The 22,299-nt window shown below is 53.6% G+C and overlaps 1 protein-coding gene across 3 annotated transcripts in view; it reads right to left on the bottom strand.

Moving 5' to 3' along the window:
- Window positions 1-21,885, bottom strand: part of SPRYD3 (SPRY domain containing 3) — a 38,141-nt gene extending 16,256 nt beyond the window's left edge. The window contains exons 1-6 of one of the 3 annotated variants that reach the window (XM_043506666.1): window positions 21,800-21,885; window positions 16,904-17,050; window positions 15,680-15,755; window positions 14,458-14,582; window positions 13,032-13,167; window positions 12,424-12,612 (exon numbers count right to left, since the gene is read on the bottom strand). In XM_043506666.1, the coding sequence (XP_043362601.1) occupies window positions 12,424-12,612; window positions 13,032-13,167; window positions 14,458-14,582; window positions 15,680-15,755; window positions 16,904-17,031 (654 nt within the window). In that variant the 5' untranslated portion in view covers window positions 17,032-17,050; window positions 21,800-21,885. Of the gene's footprint in view, window positions 1-12,423; window positions 12,613-13,031; window positions 13,168-14,457; window positions 14,583-15,679; window positions 15,756-16,903; window positions 17,051-21,579 lie in introns of all 3 variants that reach the window. The other 2 variants (XM_038378901.2, XM_038378905.2) reach the window with 2 other exon arrangements.
- Between the last annotated feature and the right edge of the window lie 414 nt (window positions 21,886-22,299).

Below are 22,299 nucleotides of genomic sequence, written 5' to 3' on the forward strand. Positions count from 1 at the left end.
AAGGAGCCTGCTCACCATTACGTGAAGAGGACAGGTTTCCTGGGCACAGCAACTGCTCTAAAACACTGGGGGAGATGCAGAAGGGCCAGGGGTTTGTGGGGACACCCAGCTGTGCAGAACCAGGAGCTTGCTCAGAGCCAGGGACTTTTTTCCCCCCCATGCTCTAATCGATCCACTGTAGGTACAAACACAGCGTCCATAACCGCAGCATCTGGGCATATCACACTTGTCAATGTATTTAACCTCCTAACCCTGCTGCGAGGGGGGGCAGTTTTTCCCCCCCAATAGCCATGAACTGAGGCACACAGACACTAAGTGACTTGCCCTCAGTCACACAGGAAGTGTGTGGCAAAGCCAGGAATTGAACCTGGGTGTCCCAATCCCCAGGCTACAGCCCTCACCCCTCCACAATCCTCCCTCAGCTAGTTCTGCTGCAATATACAACCAGAGCATGTGCTCCAAGCCATAGGACGGCATTCAAATTGGAGCACATGCTGAGAAGAGCCACTAGGTTGACCAGGGGAACGGAGCTGATCTCACAAGAGGAGACAGAAGGGGCTTGGCTTGCTCAGCCAGACGAAGGCTGAAGGGGATCCGACTGCTCTCAGTAAATTACACCGGGAAGGGGGAAGAGCTTGAGGAGCCAAAGGACAACGCTGTCACAAGAACAAATGGGAATAAACTGGCCAGGGAGCGACTGAGGCTGGAGAACAGGAGGAGGTTTGCAGCCTCAGTAGGAAGGGTTGGGGGCAAGAGCCCTACGGCGTCTGAAGATGGAGCCTGATCCATTTCTGGCCAGGATGATGTGATGGGGCTCCCAGAAAACCGGGCGTAACCTCAGTGACCATTCCAGTCCTATGGCTCCACTCTTTGTGCAGGACAGCTGGCATCTTACAAAGCAACTCCAAAGCTCTTGAGGCGGGGGGCCTCAAGGCATCTGGGGGGAACCTTGGCTCCCCTGAAGTCAATGGCGGAACCCCCTTTCGGTGAGGGAAGGGCAGTAGGGGAAGATTTCCCTGTGTGGTTTTCAATTCCCATCCCCTGGAAGCTTCTCCAGACCTAATCCAAGCTGGATTTGGGGGGGCAACATTTCCAGGGGCTTTCCAGGTTGGGGGCACAGTCAGACCCTTTGGTGGCTTCTCCTCCCCACCCCATTCCCTAAAACCTGGGGAGGGAAATGGGCTCTGGGGATGCTCACAACACAAAAACCACCAGCACAGCCTGCCCCACAGGCTAGCAGCACCCAGCTGAACAGCCACAGAGCTCAAGGGTTGTAGGATCCTGACCTCTGACCCCTAGCATGGGAGGTGCCAGGCTTGCTGCTGCCCTGAATCTTTGGGAAGATGCCTTCAGACCCCAGTGCTGGCACCCCAGAGCCTGCTTGGGTGCCCCCTTTCTAGGGGCAGGCTTGGCTCCCACCAGTAGGGTCCCCTGGCCCTGGAGACCTTCCCAGATGGGAAGCTTCCCACCAGCAGCTCACGCCCCTCGGCTGCGACTTGCCCCAGCAAAGGTGCTGGCATGCACGCCCCTCCTGGAGACCGGAGGGGGGCATTGTTTACCCAGCGCCATGGCAGCGGCGGTGATTCACCCAGCGGTGCTGCCCACAAAATACCTTAATCCCCTTTTAATTAGCTGCTTTAAAGCTAGTAAGGCATCATCTGAATAACAGACTCTTTGAGTAGTGGCTACCAGCCCATGCCATCCAGCCCCACCCTGTGCCATCCAACATCAACAGGGACTCCTCCCAGCCCTACACAATCCCTCCCAACCCACGCCACTGCGCTCCAGCTCAAAGTGCACCCTCCAGCCTCCCTCGTGCCCCATTCCATGGCCATACACCCATACAACAATGCATTTACCTCGCCCCCAGTGGAGCTGGGAACGCTCTTTGTGCTAAGCAACGATGATAGCCGCATCCATAAGCCGTGTCTTCTGCAGGGTTCAGAAGCAATCTCTGCTCAGAGAGTGAGTGACAGGACTCTCAATAGCTTGGTCGCTGCTGGAGCTCAAGGAAATGATCACACAAAGACACTTCAGGCCTTAAAGAGCTATAATTTGGAAGCCTCCAAGTGCAGAGCACAATGGAGTGGATCCCAAGCTGCGATGGGCAAGCGCAGCTCCTCCCTGGTTTGACGGGGGTGGCGCTGAGCCAGGAAAAAGGCACTGCAAGGATCGAGGACAAGTCTGAGAAGGCCCCCCCCCCACCCCTCCGAGGAACGAGGAACAAGGCACAAAGCTGGAGAGTGGCTCAGGCAGCCCGCTGAGTGCGTAGGCAGGTTGAACATAGTGCCCCTCTGGAAAGGCAGTCCCATGCTGGCTGGTCACCTAGGCATGAGTTCTCAACTGGGGGCTGGGGTGGGGGGGGGGGGGGAGAGACCTGGTGTGAGGAGAGGGCACATGCCCACCTGGTCTCTCTCATATTGCTGAATGGCATCTTGACTTGATGGATGAAGGTTCCAGGGAGTCCCTGTATGGACAAGCCTAAGAATCCTTTGCCATGGGCAGGGAGGGAGGCAAGTGGGACGGGAGGGAATCAGCCCATAATCCCAGCAGGGCTTCTTAAGGGGCCACCCTTGCCAGCTTCCCTTCAAAGGATGCTTCCTAGCAGGCAGCTGGGTTTGGAAAAAGAAAGAGGCCCGTGCACAGGACGGGGAGCGTGTGTGGGGAGACAGCACGGGGCGACTGGGGCGCAGATGACAAAAATTCCAAGACAACCAACTTTTTGGAACAGACAGACATGATAAAACTGACCTCTACCTCCCCCTCCCAGCCAACCGGAGCACCCAAACCAGGCCTTTCATCAAGGGCTGTCAGTAATGAGATTGTCTGAGAGAAGAATGTGAATTATGTGCATTATCATTTCCTGACAGTCTGGAGCTAAAACGGAAAAGCCCTGGCTAGAGATTCAAGGGATTGGGGGAGGGGGAATTTAGCACGGGCAAAATTATTCAGCACTAAGGGTGGCAAGATGGAGAGGAACAGTCTGCAATCTGCCCTTCTAGGCTGGCCCAAGGGCAGAGGTGGTTTTCACCAATTGTTCTTTCCGGGCGGTTAGAATCAGAAAGCTAGTCAGTCGGAGATTATTAAAATTAGGCAAAGGCAGCATGGTGCAGTAGGCAGAGCACAGGGAATTTGAAAATCATGTCCCAGGCCTTAAAGCAATTGCGATTCGGAGGCCCCTACCCCATCCCAGTGTGGCACCCTCTTAGAGGGGCCTAATCCTCAGAAAGTCGAGAGGACCTGCATTCTGGAAACCAGGCCATTTGATCAGCGGTCCGGACATGCAAAAATCACTAGTCACTTTCAAAGACATCAGCTCTGCTACTGCCCTTGCTGGGTGGCATGGGGCAAGTCCTCACTCCCTACTCTGCTCTGTGCCTCAGTTTCCCCATCTATTACATGACAATGACACCAACCCTCCTTTATAAGCAGCTGAAATATCAGGCCCTTAAGCACCTAAATCTGGGTCCCATCCCCACAGTGTCTGAGCACCTCACAATCCTTAGTGTATTTATCTGCCCAACCCTGCTATTATCCCCATTACACATGGGGAAACTGAGTCACAGAGAGGTTAAGAAGGGATTTTGTTGTCAAAGGCTCAAATGGCAGCACCCCCCTAAATGACTTGCCCAAAGTCACAGTGAAAGTGGGGAACTGAACCTGGGTCTCTCAAGCCCCAGGCTAGCACCTTAACCACTAGGCCATCTCTCCCCTACAGGCCGCTTAGTCTCCCTGTTGAAAATCTTGGCCGTACTCTCCATCGCAGCGTCAAGCTGCAGCACAGAATGCACAGCCTCAACTTTGGATTCTAATGAAGCACTGCTGAGACCAGCATCGCAACACTGGCCACAGTTCTGGGGTCCACATTTTAAAAAGGGGGTTTCAAAATTGGAGCGGGAGCCATAAAAGTGAGCTAAGAGCTAGAAAAAAAATGCCTGACTGAATTTAATCTGTTTAGTTGATCCCAAAAAAAAAAAAAAAAAAAAGACCAAAAGGAGACTTGATTACCGGGAATTGGGCTAGGAAGGGGGGCTGACTACACACACTCCTGGCTGGAGACGCTCGGACCACCCCAAACACCGCCTCTCGCCCCCCCTCCCCGCTGCTTGGGGACGGTTACTCGCTCCCGCCCACTGATCGGCAGCACTGCTCTGCATCCCACTACAGCCCTCGTCAGTGATGCCTTCCAGGCAGTGAGGTGCCTGTACTTGCACCTGGGAGCCTGGGCTGGTTCTAGGTATGCTGGATGGACACCTAACACCGGATCTGTAACACAGGTGCAGCCGAATTAACATGGGCCCCTACTGCACTGCAAACTCTCAGCCAATTTGCTGCCCGCCTTCCCCCCCGGCATCTCCCTTAGAGCCCCTGCCCACCAAATAGGCACAGACTGAGTTTTTCCTCAAGGGGCCAGAGCCTGCTGACACTCACTACTTGGTGTAGCTAGCTCTGTGAAGGCAACATGTACTCGCAGCAGTCGACGCTACAAGGGGGGGAAAGAAGAGTTCAGATCCAGCATCACCAGCCCCAAACATCCAAAAATTCCAAGTCGGGCTCCAAAAATTGTGAGATTATTTTTAAGCCAATCACAAGGTTTAAAAAAAAAAAATCACTTGTGATCCTTTTTATTTGCTTTCCAGTTTCTGAACATTTGGGGTCATGTTTTCTAGCTTTTCTCCACAGGCACAAGGGCTCGAAATTTTCAGTAACACAAAAAAAAACCAAAAAAACACCACAAGCTGAGGATTCTGTCACATGACTCCAGGAGATGGTGCTTTAAGGAGTAAAGAGACACCAAGCAGCCAGAGAGTCATGAGAGAAATCACAGCATCTGGTAATACCGCAGACCCTTGCTATTTCCCGCCCTAGCTCCCTTCGCCTTAGCTGCACTGGCATCTGTCACCCCACAATTTGAGGGGAGCAGTTAATTTAGCAAACTCTTCCCAGCTGTTAAATAAAAGGCTGAATGCCAGCAGCTGCACGGCACCCCAGCCTCATCCCAATGCCACACAGGTCTGCTCCAGCCCAGGAGGGTAATTGGATTCGCATGCACTTAAGCTAGTTCCCCAGGACAGGAGCGTGAGACCATCTCAAACGCTTTGCTGAAGTCACTCCAGCCAATGAAAATAAAAAGCCATCAAGTTTGCAGGGCATAACGTGTCCTCCATGAACTGTTGCTGCCTATTACTCATTGTTGCCTCAGCCCCTGGGTGCAGGGAAATTCTCACGATCCAGTCTGTTCTTTCGCTAGGTCCCAAAGCGAAAAATCCCTAGACATGCCACAGAGATGGCTTACTGAGTTCAACTCTCTGGCACCATGGTTGTGCCAGAGCCCATCCACTAGAGGGAGGCAGTACTGCCTAGTGGATAGAGCACCAGCTATTCTGGGTGCTGTTCCCAGCTCTGCCACTGTCCTGAGGCAGGTCACGTCACCATTGTGCCTCAATTTCCCCATCAGGAAAATGGAGATAACACTTTGAAATCTACTGATGAAAAGCAAGGTATAAGAGGTAGGTATTCTCATCACAGATGGCTTGGTCTTCCTGCGGGTAAGGAGCTGGCACCAGCTAGCCATCCTATGGCCTCAATTAGTAGCAAAAGTAATTAGCCATCTGCCAGAATTCTGAATCAGGCATATGGAGGAACAGGTAGAAGTTGGAAGAGGGGCTATGTTCCACCCCAACATACAATTAGACTGTGGAACTCATTGTCACTGGATGTTGTTGAGGGCAAGAACGTAGCAAGATTCAGAGAGGGACTGGGCATGTATCTGGATCCCAGGGACATCCAGGTAAAACAGTAAGTACCAAACAAACAAAGTGCTGGAAGAGAGACAGAACTTCCCACTCCCGCCTAACTCCGTCTCATTGATAATACACGTTCATGCTGCAAGCCGTGAAAGGGGAGGAAGCACAGGACCCCTGGGCGAGAAAGTTGGACGGACCCAAGGTAAGAGCCTTTGAGATTCCACTGTCAGTGCAGAGAATCTCCCGTCATGCTGCTTAAAGCCCTGCAGGCTCATGTCACCCCCCACATGCTGTGTGGCAGGGCCACCCACGGACCCCCTTTCCCAGCAGGGATCAGAGTTAGTTATGCGCTCCCATCACTAGTGGGATGGAGCAGGCAATAGAAAGGAATCGGATAAGGCCTGAACTATACCGAGGATTAGAGGAAGACTTTCATGCTCCTGGAGTGGCTGTGTAATAACATGACTGCCAGGTATCCTTCCTTCCCAGAACCCACTGCTTCAACCTCCCTTCCGGCACTCTGGCTAAGCCACCGACATGTTCTTAAGGAGAGAAAATACACAGGTGGCAGTTAGGTCTAGCAGTTAGGGCACTGGAAAGATTGAGGACACCTGGGTTCTATTCCCGGCCCTACCACCAATCTGCTGCGTGACTTCCAGCAGGTGTCTGGGGCTTTGTCTAGACTAGGATTTAGAGGCGTGGTGATGGACCACGGCGGCTAGTTTGAGCTAAGACAGGTCTTCTCAGGCTGAGTAAAGAGAAAGCAGAGTGTTCTTCAGCACACGCTGTAAAGTCTAGGCTACCTGACAACATCCCATCCTTAAATCCCAGGCCTTGTCCACACACGGACGCTGCAATGCTTTAACTGTACTGACCCTGTGAAAGCACCACAAGCCCCTGATGGGAATGCAGACTTACTAGTATAAAGGGGACTTATTCTCGTAGAGGAAATGGAACAAGTTATACCAGCACCTTTACACCAGAATACCTGTGCCCACGCTAGGGGTTGTATTGGTATAACAGGACGGGTTAACAAAAAAAAAAAAACCCCACAAATCATCCCAGCCACCAGTTACACCAGGACAAAACTGCACGTACAGAAAGCCCAGGTCTAATCCGAGCCTCATTTCCCTCCAGCCCTTCGCTGGCCTTTTGTTTATTTAAATTTTCAAGCTCTCCAGGGCAGGAATCACCCGTCACTGTATGTGCAGGGCCCAGAATGACAGGGTCCCCTATCTCAGCTGGGGCCCAAAGGTGCTACCCTAATGCAGATAACAGAAGTTCCGCGAACATTATGATGCTAAAAGGAGCCAAATAACAAGCGACTTCTGGAAGATGCCAGAATCACAGCTGGGGATTGGAGAATGGAGAGCCAGCTTTGCCCTGAGAGTAGCAGTCAGAGGGACCTCTGTCCAGGTCAGCAACTGGGGGTAGATACCCATGCTCTCCCTACCCTGTTTTAGAAAGAGGGAAACAGAGGCACAAAGAGTGGCAGCAACTTGGCTAAGGTCATCCACTGACCCAGGACTCCCAGCTCCTAGTCTTGGCTTTAAAAGCCTGCTCTTGCCTTGTGCACAATTTCCCCACTGGGGACAACAGGACAGGTAGCTTTGTCCAAGCCTAAGTCATCTCAGTGAGACGAACACTCTGGTGCCAAGCTCGCATGCAGGACTATGGCTTTGCTGGCATGCCCCAGCTGGTCCCCAGAAGACTCCAATACCAACTTATCAGAGGAGCCCCACTCCCCAGCTGCCAACAGCACTGGGTTGTCCCCAAGGAGCTCATCTGATGTTTGCATTCGAGATCCCTCTCATCCGACACAGCATTTTGGGGGAAAGGTGACTTAGAAATGAAGGGACAAAACTGGTCTGTGTCCGTAAGAAGCTCTGTCCCAGGCAAATGCCCCTCTCCAAACAGTCTGTCTCTTTCGGAAAACGGATGGTGTCTGTATCGGTGGACCAGGAAATGAGCCTATTTAAAAGTAACACTCTGCACTCATAAGATGCTGTTGATTTGAGGATCTCTTTACAGACATTAAGCCTTCACACCAGGATTAGGAAGTTTTAGAGAGGGGAAACTGAGGCACAAGGCAGCGATGTGACATGACTAAGGTCAAGTGCTGCGTCAGTGGCAGAGCTAGAACCACCAAGGAGTCCCAGTAACCCCAGCCACCACACCCTGCTGCTTTCGAGATGGGAGAGTTCAGCACCTGCGTGGGAATCCCTCTGCCCGAGAGAATAACAGTGGCTTCTGCTGGGGCTGACGCAAACCAAGGGAGTAAAGGTGGGGTGCCGCTGCACACAGGAGCCAGCTGTACCGTGAAAGAATGCAAGAGCCTATTTATAACGTTCCTAATTCGGTGTTCACGCCACACCCTGCCAACCCTCTCGCGTCAATTAGCACCGTGCATTGTTCGAACGTTTGTGGTAGTGCGGCTGAGCTGGCCGGTATTTACACATGGCAAGAGGGAAGGGGTGGGGGGGGGGGGGGGAGAAGAAGAACCAAAGACTTGCCTAGGCAGGCAGGAGCCATGGCAAAACCCCACGTAGCCGTTCCAGGGAGCCGATGAGAAACACTCGCTCTGTCTAAAGGTCAGTGAAGGCCTTGGAATGTCTCTCCTGGCCCTAACTCAAAATTCAACTTCACAGATGTTGTCTGCAATGAAATGTCAGAGGAGAATCGGGGGGGCGGCTAATAGAGGTTGAGATGGAAAAGGATGCAGCCCAAGACGGATTCTTCCCCGCCGCGGCGCCTTGATCAAATGGTCCGGCCCGGCTCCATCCGGCACACACGAGCGGCCGTCACATGTGCTGCGACGTGGGGTCTGCGTTCACAGCTGCAATCCTTTAACAGCTGGAGAAGGTTTGGGCCCCGAGTTTGTTTTTGAAAAAGGCTCTGGGAGAGGGTAGAAATGCTCTGAGAGCTCCAGCTGGGAAGAGGAGGCAGCAGCAGCTAGTGATTAGCACAAGGTTCTAGCTTCCAACCCCACAGACAACAGCACTTCAGGCAAGTCACATACCCCCCCCGTGCCTCAGTTTCCCCATCTGTGAGCAAAGGATTGCCTTTGTCTTCCTCTACCAGAGGACTTTGGGATCCCCAGAGGAAAGAGGAGATGCAAGTACAAGGGGAGCACAGGGTATCTTCCAGAGGGACATTTCACCAAGTAACCAACAAGCAATGAGTGCCTATGCTCCAACTGATGCCTTCCACCCTGGCTGGACCAGGGAGGAGGAGGAGGAGGAGGTGGTGGTGGTATGTTTGGCGTTGGGAAGAGCCTTCTCACGAACAAGAATGGGCTCCAGACACCGCTGTGCACTTCATTACAGAGCCAGTTCCTCCAATCCCTCAGACTAAACCAGCCTCATAAGCCCCTCTGTGATGTCGGCAGATATTACTGGCCCTAATTTTACAGGGCAGAAAACAGGGGCAGTGAGGGCAAAGTCTTGCCCGTGGTCAGAGAGTGGATCAGAGGCAGGAACAGAACCCAGAAGTCCTGACTCCAGTCCCCTACTTTAACCACAGCTCTCCCGTTGCTGTGGGACAGCATACGTCAGAGCTGTTAGAACATGTGGGACTCAGGATGCCCCGGAAGCATTAGGGGTAATGCAGCAGCCACAGGCTCTACGTCCACGAGAAGGGCAGCGAGCATCCAGACACAGCAACAAAGAAAGCGTGAGATTCAGACACCCATGGGGCGATCCACCCTCACATTCAGCAGTTTCCTTTCTCACCCTACCAAACACAGCAGGGTGCTGGAAGCGAGGTGAAGCGCTAGGCCCTACAGCTACGCCAACAAGGCAGCTACCGCCAGCCCCGCTGCTGGGTTCGCCTGTGATGCCAGGTGATGAACCGCCCCGCTGCCCCCACCGGCTCCGGGGAGCAGCCAGAGCACAGAGATCCCTGCTCTGCAAAGGGAGGGAGGGAAGCGAAGCAGTGTTCCAGAGGGCGGGACATGCTGGCCAAAACCAGAGCCAGGAGAGCCAACTCAACCGAAGGCTCTACCACCCTGTGACAAATGACCCATGTCGAGGGGTCAGTGCTGCGGAGCATGGGCAGAGAACATCCCGAGGAGCCGGCTTCTGCAGGGCAGCCCGCACAGACACCCAGCAAGGCCGGTGCAGAGCCAAGCATGACACGGCTCTCGTTTTGGCCCTCATCCCTTTGGGCCCAACCCCCCCTTTGATGGTCAGCCTTGTACCCTTTGCAGGTAGGGAAAGAGACCGAACAAGGTCTAGTGCTGGACCTTGCCCACATCAGCAAGAAGCACGTCCACAGGCTGGGCTTGTGGGACCAAGGCCCGGAAACTATATGACAACCCAGGCATGCGGAGGGATCGTCACATGGCAGCCTGAGATTTTTCCCCAGCCAGTGAGGGACTTGCTCCTCACCTGGTCCCAGCCAGGGTAAAACCCACCCGATAATTATAGGGACCATGTTCCAGGTAACCATGGCAGCTGGGGAACAGAAAGAGCATGGCAGCGCTCCAAGCTACTGCTGGGCTCTGGGAACGGCCCGAGACCTGGGCCGTCACCCCCACTCCAGACCAGCATCCCCAGCAAGGATGGAGACGCATGGTCTTGGATTACTCGGCTAGCTTCAGGGGCAAGCGAACCAGCCTGTAGGACTCCACTAGCCGCATCGCTCTCAGGTGCGGACAGGAGCAGCCTACAGTGGGGATTTTACTGGGTCGCACTGCAGAGAGAAGGATGCAATTGCCAAGCTCATTGTGTATTGCAGCAGCCCCGATGACAGACGGGCATCCCAAGGACGCATTCATACTGTTTCACAGGCTCACGCTGAAACAGAGACGACTGGCTTGTTAGCTTTGCAGCCCTCTTCATGACAGACCGAGGCTTTGCACCTGGCGGGATCAGTAAAGAGAGGCTTTGCCAACTCTAAGGGCAGGCCACCCATGGATGAGAGCAGAGGAAAGGGAGTAAAGACACCTGGGTTCTATCCCCAGCTCTAGGAGGGAGCATAGCCCTGTCGGTAAAGGCAGGGATTGGGAGTCAGGGCTCCCAGATTTTATACTGCCCTAGAGATTGCAGTTAGTTAAATTTCCTCATCTGTAAGAAGGGGCTAAACCACAGATCTCATCGTGCTTTGCAAAGATGGCTGAAGTGTGGTGTCAGAGCGATTGCGAAGCCCTGTACCTCACAGCCAGTCAGGGCTAGAAGCACTTTGTGCATCAGTATAAATGCTTTTGGGACTAGGACACATCTTCAGAACTGATCTTGGTAGAAAGCAGCTCCCAGTTATATACAGTTAATAAAAGATGCCCCCAATCAGTGGGGCAGAACGGCAGCCATGAGTCCTGAGAGACCTCAAGACTTTCATCCCTAGGCCGAGTGGGATGGAGCGAGTGTCTGGACTGTAACGCAGCAGCACCCAAACCAGTGACTCCAGAACTCCCAAGCTAAGCACAGATCATACACAGCTAGTCCCAAATTTTCAACTCCTGCTGCTTTCCAGTGCCGAGCGGAAAGGAGGCACTGAGACATCTTAGCAAAGAGTTCAAGGCTCTACCTTCTAACTGGGCGGTGATCACTTATGAGGAGATCATGCATCGCTGCCAAAGGTGCCCAAAAAGCAAAGCCAAGCAGGGTTTTCAAAGAAGCTGCTTGGAACAATTCCACTTCTTTGATGAATTTCCAGGGGGTAGGGGGAAATCCCCTGCACTACCCCCACCTCCAGCTTGGCTAAAAATAAATAAGCATCTGTGTGTTTGTGAAATTAACAGAGCCAACAATCTCGCTTTGGAGGGAAAGATCACACAAGCCTGCACATTCTTGGGTAATGTTAATTCTATCTAACAATTAGCCAGCACTTCCCCCCCCACAGATCACAAAGCACTGTATGCAGGCAGATCAGCATCACCGTCTCTGTTTCAGACAAGGAGAAACCGAGGCACTGGAAAGAGAACCAAGGGTTCTAGACTCCCAGTCCAGAGCCACGCTCATTAGACCATGCTACCTCTCTGGGTAGCAGCTGGGGAGAAAAGATGCCAGTTTGGTCTCTTTGGTTCCTTAGGCTCCCCCACTATTGTATCCATTTGTTGTCTCTCATTTTAGACTTAGCATGTCAGCTCCTCAAGGCAGATCTGTTTTGGGTTTGTCCAGCGCTTAGCACAATGGGGCGTCTAGAGGCTATCGCGGTACAAATGGCAGCAGCCACTGTAGCTTACAAGACAGGGAAGGAGAATCTTTAAAACCTTATTCCTAGCTCCAACCTGCGCCCTGCCTGCCAGAGACCCTTAGTCCAGGCCCTTTGGATTCAGAGGAATTTCCCTGTTTGACTTCACAGCCCCTGGTAACCCCAGTAAGAATCCAAACTAACGCAAGCACAGAGCCAACCTGTCAAGCTCAGACCACTCCCCCCCACCCAGCGCAGAGCACAGCACCTGTTGTAGAGAGGGGCCAATGCCTCAAGGGGGCCCTGATCACTTGCCAGCTAGGTCGGCGGCCAACATCGTGCATAGCACGTGCTCCATAGATCCCTGCCCCCAGCGTTAAGATGCTCTCTTTGGAATCCAGAGGGGAAGGAGACCCAGGGCAGGGGAATGGCAGGAACTGGGTTATCTTCGCTCTAAGGAAGGATCAGGTTCAAAGCCTGCACCCAAGCTGAAGGCAGACGTTGCCCTGGGCTCCCTGCAGGGGCGACCCATCAGTTCACTCACCGTGCCGCAGACCTTAACGTCGTGGAGCCGACCCCACTCGTCCTCATAGCTGTCCACCATCATGATACTGTCGTCCTCCTCGTTGCCCAGCTCGGCGTGGAGGTGGAGCCGAACCTCTTCTCCCAGCGAGTGCATCCCCACGGCGGGGAAGAGCCCATCTGGGGACAGGGGCATTATGGTGGAGCCCACCTGCGGGATACAGTCAGCAAGACCCTCCGTGAGCCTCCTGTACCTCTGGTGTCACCTGCTCACAGCACGACAGGTCACTGGTATCTCAGCTGATCCTGCCAGCATAGCGGAGGTAGCCATTGGAGCTGAACCACAACCTCTGCCTTATGGGGCGAGGGAGTCTCTGTGGGTCACAGCTGAGCCATATCACTGGAGGAAGCCTGCTCTGCAGCACATCTAGAGGATCTAGCCCCAGGAAGAGCAGCTCACACTTTCTGCCCATCCTCATCTCTGCAGAGCCTGCCCTGATGCCCACAAAGCCATGACTATGGGAGAGTTCCACCAGCAACTTGGTTTTCAACAGATCCTTCCCCCCCCCACCCCACAAGCAGTAAGAAACCCAGCCGGATCCACAACCGTTTCCAACGAGCAGCTCGCACCCTCTTTCCATTCTTGGTGAAGAATATCTGGGCTGTCTGGACCTCAAAAGAAACCGGTTCGATCCCGCAGCCGATCCGATCCCCCGAGCTGCACTTCGTCCCAAACTGTCGGCCCTTCGCTCTGCCATTGTAGAGCCTGAGGGTGCGAAGAACAAGGAATGACCTCGGAAAGCATCGCAGATGCCCCGACGTGAGACTCACTGGCACCCAGGCTCAGCACAAAGGGCAAAATGAACATGCAGGGGAGGAAGGAACACTCCGCGCCTATAGGCCCCTGGGCCTCCGCAGCGACACACAGCACTGTCAGGGCATCATCGACGGAGTAACCCTCCCATTTGCACAGCAAATTGCCAGGTGTCTCAGAGAATCCCAGGTAGCACCCAGCTAACCTCAATGCAGTTGCCCTGACCCCTGCAAGAAGCCACCTGGACATCTGACAGCTTGGCAACCAGCTAATTCAGACTGGCCGTCTATCCATCTTAGATACTTATTTGGCCTCCCATGAGTGGAGCTCTGAGCACCCCACAATCTTTAACATATGGTATGTGTGAGGCAGGGCCGGGTTGTCATCCCCACATGCTGATGGGGAACCAAGGCCCAAAGCGGCTACATGACTTGCCCAAGATCACCCCAGAAGTCTGAGAGACTTGAGCCCAGGTCTCCCAAGTGCCAGCCTGGTGCCCTAACCCCTGGGCCGTCCTTCCTGTCTGGACACAAGGGGATGAGCAGAGAGGGCACAGACCTCACCACAGATGTGGGGCTGCCTCGGAAGGGAAGCAGATGGCGCAGCTAAGTGGACGCCCAGCAGGATGCTGATGGCTGCTTAAGAATCTAGGGCTGACAGCACCAGACTTGCCATGGCAGTGGCAGCTTGGCACATCTTCCAGAAGGTTTACACAGTCCTTTTGACCAGAGATAAGGAACACGCAACTCCAGCACAAGGGGGGGAATGTCTATGTGTTGAGCGATACACAGAGAATCTACATGTCATTTCCCCACTAAACCTCTGACTACCAGAAGTTGGGATTGGACAGGGGATAAATCACTTGATAAACTGCTCTGTTCTGTTCATTCCCTTTGAAGCAGCTGGAACCGGCCATTATGGGGAGACAGGTCACTGGGCTAGCTGGCCACTGGTATACTCAGGGCTTTTACTTATGATCAAATTAATTCTCCTGCATCCACCCAACCCCCCCATTCACCCCACACAAGAATCACAGCCCCTGTGACAGAAGCCAGCCCCTAAAGCCCCCTGTATAGCAGGCCTCAACCAAAGCAGTCTGTGCCCCTCCCTCTCTCCGGCACTTCTCCCCCACCCCAAGCCCTTTTGAATCAGCAGCTCAGGAAATACCACACACACCAATGTGCTCCCCAGCCACGTCTCAACGCTCTGCTAATCTGACCAGCAGGGGGGCACCCAACTCACTTGCCGTCGTCAGCATGGTAGGCCACGGAATCAGGCAGCCACCCCGGCTGATGGTCCAGGCTGTAATACTGTGGCACAAGGCCCACAGCAATGGTGCCCCGCACACCACTGTCCACAATCGACACCTGCAAGTAGTTACGAGAACAATCACTTTCCATTCAAATAGCAACACTTCTGGCCATGAACATGGGCTCGGCTCCTGCCCACATGAACGCAGTGGCTCAGGTGATCAGCCAGGGCACAGCCATGCTGCGCAACAAACTGGCTGCACCTCCAATAACAAGGGTGGCGAGAGAGTTTAGACCCTCCAAGCTCAAGTGAGGGAGAATGGAAAAAACCCAACAGTAGCAGCCAGGCTCCATCTCCAAGAACGGAGCTTCAGCTGTTCAGCTTATCAAAGAGAAGATGGAGATCGTGATCAGATCACCTCTCGAAGTACCTTCATGGGAAGAAAACACTGGATACTAAAGGGCTCTTTCATCTAGCAGAGAAAGGAAAAGCAAGAACCCATGGCTGGAAGTTAAAGCCAGACACATTCCAACCAGACACAGGACACCAATTTGTAACAGTGAGGGTCATTAACCACCAGCACAAGCCACCCGTGGAAGTGGTGGATTCCAACTCTTAAGGGTTTAGCTAATCGCCATATTTGGGGTTGGGAAGGAATTTTGGCAGAGGCCCTGGGGGTTTTTCGCCTTCCTCTGCAGTGTGGGGCACGGGTCACTTGCTGGAGGATTCTCTGCACCTTGAAGTCTTTAAACCATGATTTGGGGACTTCAGTAGCTCAGACATAAGTTAGGGCTTTGTTACAGGAATTGGTGGGTGAGATTCTGTGGCCTGCGTTGTGCAGGAGGTCAGACTAGATGATCATAATGGTCCCTTCTGACCTTAAAGGGTATGAGTCTATGACTCAGATCCAGACTGGATGGCTCTCTGGAAGGGCTGCTTTAGTTACGGGGCTCATTACAGGGGTAACTGGGAGAAATTCTCTGGCTGGTGTTATGCAGGAGGCCCATGCCAGTTTTAGCATCCAGGAATCTCAGTACCGAAATCCCTGGCTGAACATATGGCAAAGCCAGCAGAGCACAGAGACACAGCACACCTGGCTAGCAAGAGAGGACAAGAGGTGGTGTCACCAGGAGAGACCACCACACACACACGGAAGGATCTTTAGATTAGCTCCGACCCAGAGAGTTCACCCAGCCCCAGAAGGTAAGATTACCTCAAAGTAGTTGTTGTCTTTGGTCAGTGGGCGGGGGGCGACGTAACAGCCAACCTCCCCGGAGTTCCCATGGTAACTGCAGACAAGAAATAAGAGGCCAGGTTACTTAAACATCGTGATCTGGGCTAGGCACTTTAAAGGACACGGGAAGACAGGGTGTGGGGAGCATGTGGCTGGATAGCAGACCACACCCATCTGGCGAAGGTGCCAGTCATGCTTACCTGCCAGCTGAGCTAGCGAATGGAACAGTCATTACCCAATTCATTGCCAAGTGCCCCCTGGGCAGGAGACTAAGGCCTGGAGTTTCAGAAGCAACTGGCAATTTTGAGTGCCCCATTTGAGTGGAAATCAGGCCCCTTGGAGGCATCTCAAGTTGGGCCCCCAAAAATCACAAGTCACTCTAGAGCATTTAGATTGGACAGCTCTGCTTCCTGGCTGCAGTCTTAGGGCATGCCACAAGGCCGCTGGTCCTAGCAGCGGAAGCACCTCATTCCCCACTCCCCTTACTTGTGGGATTTGCAGCTCAGTCCAATCAGACACCTGCCAGGCCTTGGAAACACCACACCTGCAAATAACATTCTGTAGTTCTAGAGCATTTCAGACCATGTTATAGACACTTATGCTTTAGGGCAAGGTGGGTCAGTATCCTTCCCTCCATCCCAATTTACAAATGGGGAAACTGAGGAACGGGGGGGGAGAGAAAGGGATTGCCTATGGTAGATGCCAGGAACAGAACCACAAAAGAATCTATCTCCTCTAGGGAAGCCTTGTCACTTGGGACATTAGTCAGGACAAAGCACAGAAAAATGTACTGTACGTCACAACCATGTCCTAACCAGCAACACTGGACGGAGGAAGGGATGGATACAATGACCCAATGTGCCTTTTCTAGCTCGAGTCTTTGGTGTGTCTCAACCCACTGGAATAACCCCAGGATGCATCATTGTTCAGTGAAGATGCTCAGATTAAAGCATCCAACCGACACCTTTGGGTGCGACACCCAGCGCAGAGAAAAGATCAAACTGGAGATCTCAAGCAAGGCCTTCAGAGACCTCAACAATTTCACTTTATTGCTTCATTCCCAAGCTGCAGAGGCAGAGCGAGAAAGTACCCAGTCACAATGGACCCCTTCCCCATGCTAGGCGAGAAAACTGCAGGCCATCCCCTGCTGTGGCTGCTCCTTGCTCCGCGCCCACTTTCCAGTTTGCCAGTCCCGCCAGTTACCTCAGTGTGTCCCCGTCAACGAGAATGTGTTTGAATCTCTCCTGATAGCGGACAGCCCGCACCTCCCGGATCTCCCGGATCCTCCTCCTCCAGTTCAGGAACCGGTAGTGCAGGTTCAAGTCATCCATTATGGCTGTGAGAGTCAACCTATTGAAAGGAAGGGAGTAAGAAATTAGCTACCTAGCACGTACAAGGTGGAATGAGACCCTGGAGTCCCCCAGCCAAGATACAGTCTCTGCTCCTGAAAAGCCAAGACAGCCACAAGGCATTATCCAGACATCAGAGGAGACTAGGGCATCAGAAGCCCAGCTCTTCGAATCACTGAAAGACAGCAATAGCATGTACTTCCTCCATTGGCCCTCCTACATCCCACACCTAGCAATCCACCGTGTGAACTGTTACATTACTTGGAGGGATCGGGAGCCAGACAGGCGCTGCTGTTCTCCTGCCTCAGGCTGTGACCAAACGCTAGAGTATGTGTAATGCACCTGATAAACAGTCAGGAAATCTTGCACCACTCATGTTAAGTATTATCCCTGTTCTACGGGGCAAACTGAGGCACAGACAGAGGCAGTGACTTGTCCATGGATACAAAAGTCAGCAGCAGAAGAGGGGAGAAAATCCAGGAGTTCTGACTCCCAGCCCTTGATTCAACCTCTAAGCTCCCATCCCAGCCAGTGGGTAGAACCCAGGAGTCTTGACTCCCAGACCTAGCTCTAACCACAAGAAAACACTTCCTCTATTACTATCCACTAAGACAGAAACCTATAAAGAGAACGGCCAAGACTACATGCCAGTGGCGAGATAGCATCCAGAGGGTCAAATGAAAACTAACCTCACTCTCTGGTGCTAATACACCAGCCAGGGGAAAGCTGTCCAGAGACACCAGGAACTGGAAACAGACGCATTCCTCAAAGCACAGAGGGGGTACAGAGGAGGAGAAGGTAGAAAGCAGCACTTGGTTACAACAGAATGCTGGCCACACTATGTCACATGCACACAGCTATTCCTCCCCAAGCCCTCAAAGAAATCTCCTCTAACCCATGCAATCAAACCCAGCCAGACTGATACACCCTGCAGCTGTTTCCAGCTCTCTTCAACCCACATCTCTCAAACAACGCTGAGACCTTTCTGATCCCCTGGCTCCAAAGACAGCCCCTTGCCACCCCCCATTCCCAAAACTAACCCCCAGTGCTGGGAGTCACACATTGAGTATCTGGGATTTGGCAGGTCCCACAGTGTAGGAAAGATGCAGGAGACAAGGGCTAACAGGGATTTTGCTCCCAGACCAGAGATGACAACATGAACATCACATGACAACATGACTGTCTGCTCAGCCGGAACAGCACTAAATTATTATTATTTGTATTCTGTAGCACTTAGAAGGCCCAGTCATGGACCAGGAGCCCACTGCACTATGTACCACACAAATGACAATCACTTGCCCCGAAGAGCTTACCATCTAAGCATAAGGCAAGAGACAACAGATGGATACAGACAGATGGGAGAGCCCAAGGAAACAATGTTGGTCCACACGATGGGCAGTGTCTTGGCAAACCCTTGCTAAGTTTTGTGTAGGCACCAAGCAAAGCAGAGCTTTAAGGAGAGTCTTGAAGGAGGACGAGGTAGCGTTGTGGATGTTTACAGGGACCGCCTCCCAAACGTGAAGGGCAGCATGGAACAAAGCATGAAGGCACTTGTTTGAAAATGTAACAAGAGGACGACAGAGGCTGGCATCACGGACTGATCGGAGGAGGGAGTCAACATCTCGATAGTGACTGAGATGATAGGTAGGGCAGGGAGAAGTCATGTAACTTCCAAGACAGCTGGAAGAGCTGCAACCCTAGGTGAGAAGCAGAGACGATCAGGGTGAACCTGCCCAGCCTCCCCAAAAGGAGGTGGTTTCTGACCAATCCCTAAACACAACAGAAGCTCACAGGGACTTGGACCCACCATAAATCTCTTTAAGAGTTTTAGCAAAGGATGTGACTTGTGTGTTGGGGAAAAGGAGAAGGGTTATTGCCTTTGAGGTTTCAAGTACAACAGGAGTTCATTCACTCGAGATAGCAAAATTAGTGCAATCAGAGCACCAGTAAAACACGCCTGGTATTTATTCAAGGCCACTGGCATCAGTGCAACCCAAAAGCAGAGCTGGAAAAACCTACACTCCAGTGATGAGTAGGGAGCTTCCAGAGGCGAGAAGGAGCTGAGCAGAAGGGCAACTAAGCCATTTATTTCTACAGAGATCCAAGCTGCCGCCTTTTTTTTTTTTTTAAAAAAAAGGAAGTTACATTTCTAGCTCTTACAGTTGAGCAGACAACCATCCAAATGTGACCAGAGCCCTGTGCAGCACAATGCTGCCCAAGGCTATGTCTACGCGACCGAGCCTATGCCAGCACAACTGCACCAGCACAGCAGTATACACCCCCAAAAGGAGAAGTTCTATCGGTGTAGGAGCACTGCCTCCCCAGATGACATTAGCTACGCTGGTACAAGTTTGAATTGTAGACCAGGCCTCAGTTTGCAGACAGACACAGCCCCAGTGCCTCTGTTGCTGCTCAGATCTTCCCCAAGCAGCCATGAAACTGATCAGTCTCACATCAGTTTCATTCTGCCTGTTGGGAAAAATCACTAGCAGCAACAGTAGGTACTGGAGCTTTTTTCACTGTGGGGTAGCCTGGAAGAGGGGCAGAGAAGGAAGTCACCTCCATGCACAAATCACAAGGCTCGGCAGTAGGGTAAAGCGCCTCGTCTTTTCCTGGAGTCAGAAGGAAGTCAAATGGGGCATAGGTGGTGTCAGATTAGTAGTGTCTGACTTTACAGAGCCCATCTGCTCCATTCACCTCAGGTTTGATCAAGCAATATCTACATCTCTAATGAGCACAGCACAACTGAAATAAAGTGCCTTTCACAGTCATTCAGGCAAAAGTTTTCAAACAACGCCAGTGGTTTCAGGATCCTCAAATGGAGTGCAACACCTCAGGCCTGATTTTTAAAGGATTTTCAGCATTCACATCTGCAACCAAAATCACCAGGATTTGCGGCTGTTCAACACCTCTGAAAATCAGGACCAAGCTGCAGGCAATCCTAACAAATTAAGGTACGCCAAATCACTGACCCTCTTTGCGAGAGTTGGCCTTCAAACTTAAGCTGTTCCCACCCAAACCACAGACTTTGCTCTAGTCTGGAATGCACCCAGCAGGCTCCTGGTGCTCTATGAAGAATTATTAATAATGTCAGTATACTAGCTCCGACGGCCAATGCTACAGGGACAGACATTTTAGAATCGAGGACAAATTAAAATAGGTTACTATTTTATGGGGGATCTGGCCTCTTCCAGATGCTTGGGAGTGACAGGGCCCATGAGAGCATGAGCAGCAGCGAAGAAAATATTGATATGCAATATCAAAAGCACTGATAGCCAAGAGACTCCTGATGCCAAGAAGCCAGCAGGAGAAGCACCCCCTGCACATTCCCTCTGCACTTGCCAGGTCCTCAGACCCACCTCTCCTCCCCTGATCTCTGGGCCCTACCTGCCGCCACCACACACACCCACCTACCCACACACACACACCCCCCCAGGGGACCCAGGCAGATACCCAAGTAAAGCATCCATAGCTACCACCAGCACCTCATCCATTTCCCTTCTACAACTAGGCACCCACTGCCATCTGCCCACTCACCTACCACAACAGAGTACTTAGCTATACCAGGGCACCAACTCATGAAGCACCTGCCACACTCACCTCCGTCAGCCCGGGAACATAGACATCCTCTCTCCCCTCCCCTTTGTGTCCTCTCCCCTTCCCCCCCTAAACCACTGTAGTCATCCCCTTACATCCCACTGGGCACCCCCCCCTTTAATTTACCCAGACCCCAGGGCATCCTTCCCCGCTTTCCCTTTCCCACCCTGGACACCTGCTTCCTCCCCACAACTGGGGAGTCTCTCCCTTCACCCACCCTGGGTATCTCCTCCCCCTCACCTACCCTAGGCCCGGGGCATCCCCCTTTCCCTATCCTCCTGCATCCCACCTGCCCTGGGCATCTCCCCCTTCTCTCACCCCGGGTATCCCTCCCTCAATCCACCCTGGTCTTAGAGCATCCCCCTACCCTGGTCCTTCCCCTCCTCCTCTGGGTATCTTCTCCTCCTCCCTGGGATTCATCCTTCCCTCTCCCCAGGCATCCCCTCCCTCACAACCCACCCTAGGCTTAGAGCATCCTTCCCCCTCCCCCGGGCATCCCCTCCCCCACAACCCACCCCTGGGCTGAGAGCATCCTTCCCAGGCATCCCCTCCCCCACAACCCACCCCTGGGCTTAGAGCATCCTTCCCAGGCATCCCCTCCCCCACAACCCACCCCTGGGCTTAGAGCATCCTTCCCCTTCCCCCTCCCCCTCCCCTGGGCATCCCCTCCCCCACAACCCACCTCTGGGCTTAGAGCATCCTTCCCCCTCCCCCTCCCCTTCCCCTGGGCATCCCCTCCCCCACAACCCACCTCTGGGCTTAGAGCATCCTTCCCCCTCCCCAGGCATCCCCTCCCCCACAACCCACCCCTGGGCTTAGAGCATCCTTCCCCCTCCCCTGGGCATCCCCTCCCCCCAGGATGCCCCCTTCCCAGCGCATCCCTTCCCCCCCCGTCCTTCTCCTCCCCCTCCTGCCCGCCGGGCTCCCCCTTACCCAGCCAGGCCCGTCCTCTCCCTCCATGGACCCCTCCCCACTCTTCTCTCCCGACCCGCTCAGCCGGCGCTGGCGCTGGCGCCGCCACCGCCCGCCTCAGCTCACATCCGGGTGCCCCACCGCCGGCTCTCCCCTCCCTCCTTCCCTCCTTCCGCCCGCCCCCCGGCAGCCGGTCCGGCCAATCCCCGAGCGCGCCGCTTTGACAGGCAGTGCCACGCACCGATCGGAGGCTGGGACGGGAGAGCGCGAGGCCGGGGGCTGGTCATGTGATGCTGGCGGCTCTGCGGGATGCGCTGCTGGTGATGACGCCCCGCGCTCGGGGCGCGCGATTATGACGTACAGAGCGGGGTGGGGCTAAACGCCGTCCCTGGGCTGCAGACAGCCTGGGGGAGGGGGTCACAGACTGTGCGGGGGAGTCTAGGGGGTATCCCTGGATGCTAAAATGGGGGTGGCCCTTTAATGGCGGACCCTGGGCGTTAGACGGGGGGGCCCTATAATTGGGGAGCCCAGGGCCCTAGGATGGGGAGCCTTGGGGACTAGAATGGGCGGGCCACCTAGAGCCCCTTAATGGGGACTTCCACAGGGTGCTAGGAAAGGTTCCAGCTCGGGGCCCCTTAAAGGGCCCCCCTTCCCAGGGTACTAGAATCGGGGAGGTGCCACCTAAGGCCCTCGCAACAGAGTGACCACCCAAGTCTTATAAGGGGATGACACCCTAGGGTT

Source organism: Dermochelys coriacea, chromosome 20, assembly GCF_009764565.3.
Source record: "Dermochelys coriacea isolate rDerCor1 chromosome 20, rDerCor1.pri.v4, whole genome shotgun sequence".
Taxonomy (NCBI): Eukaryota; Metazoa; Chordata; order Testudines; family Dermochelyidae; genus Dermochelys; species Dermochelys coriacea.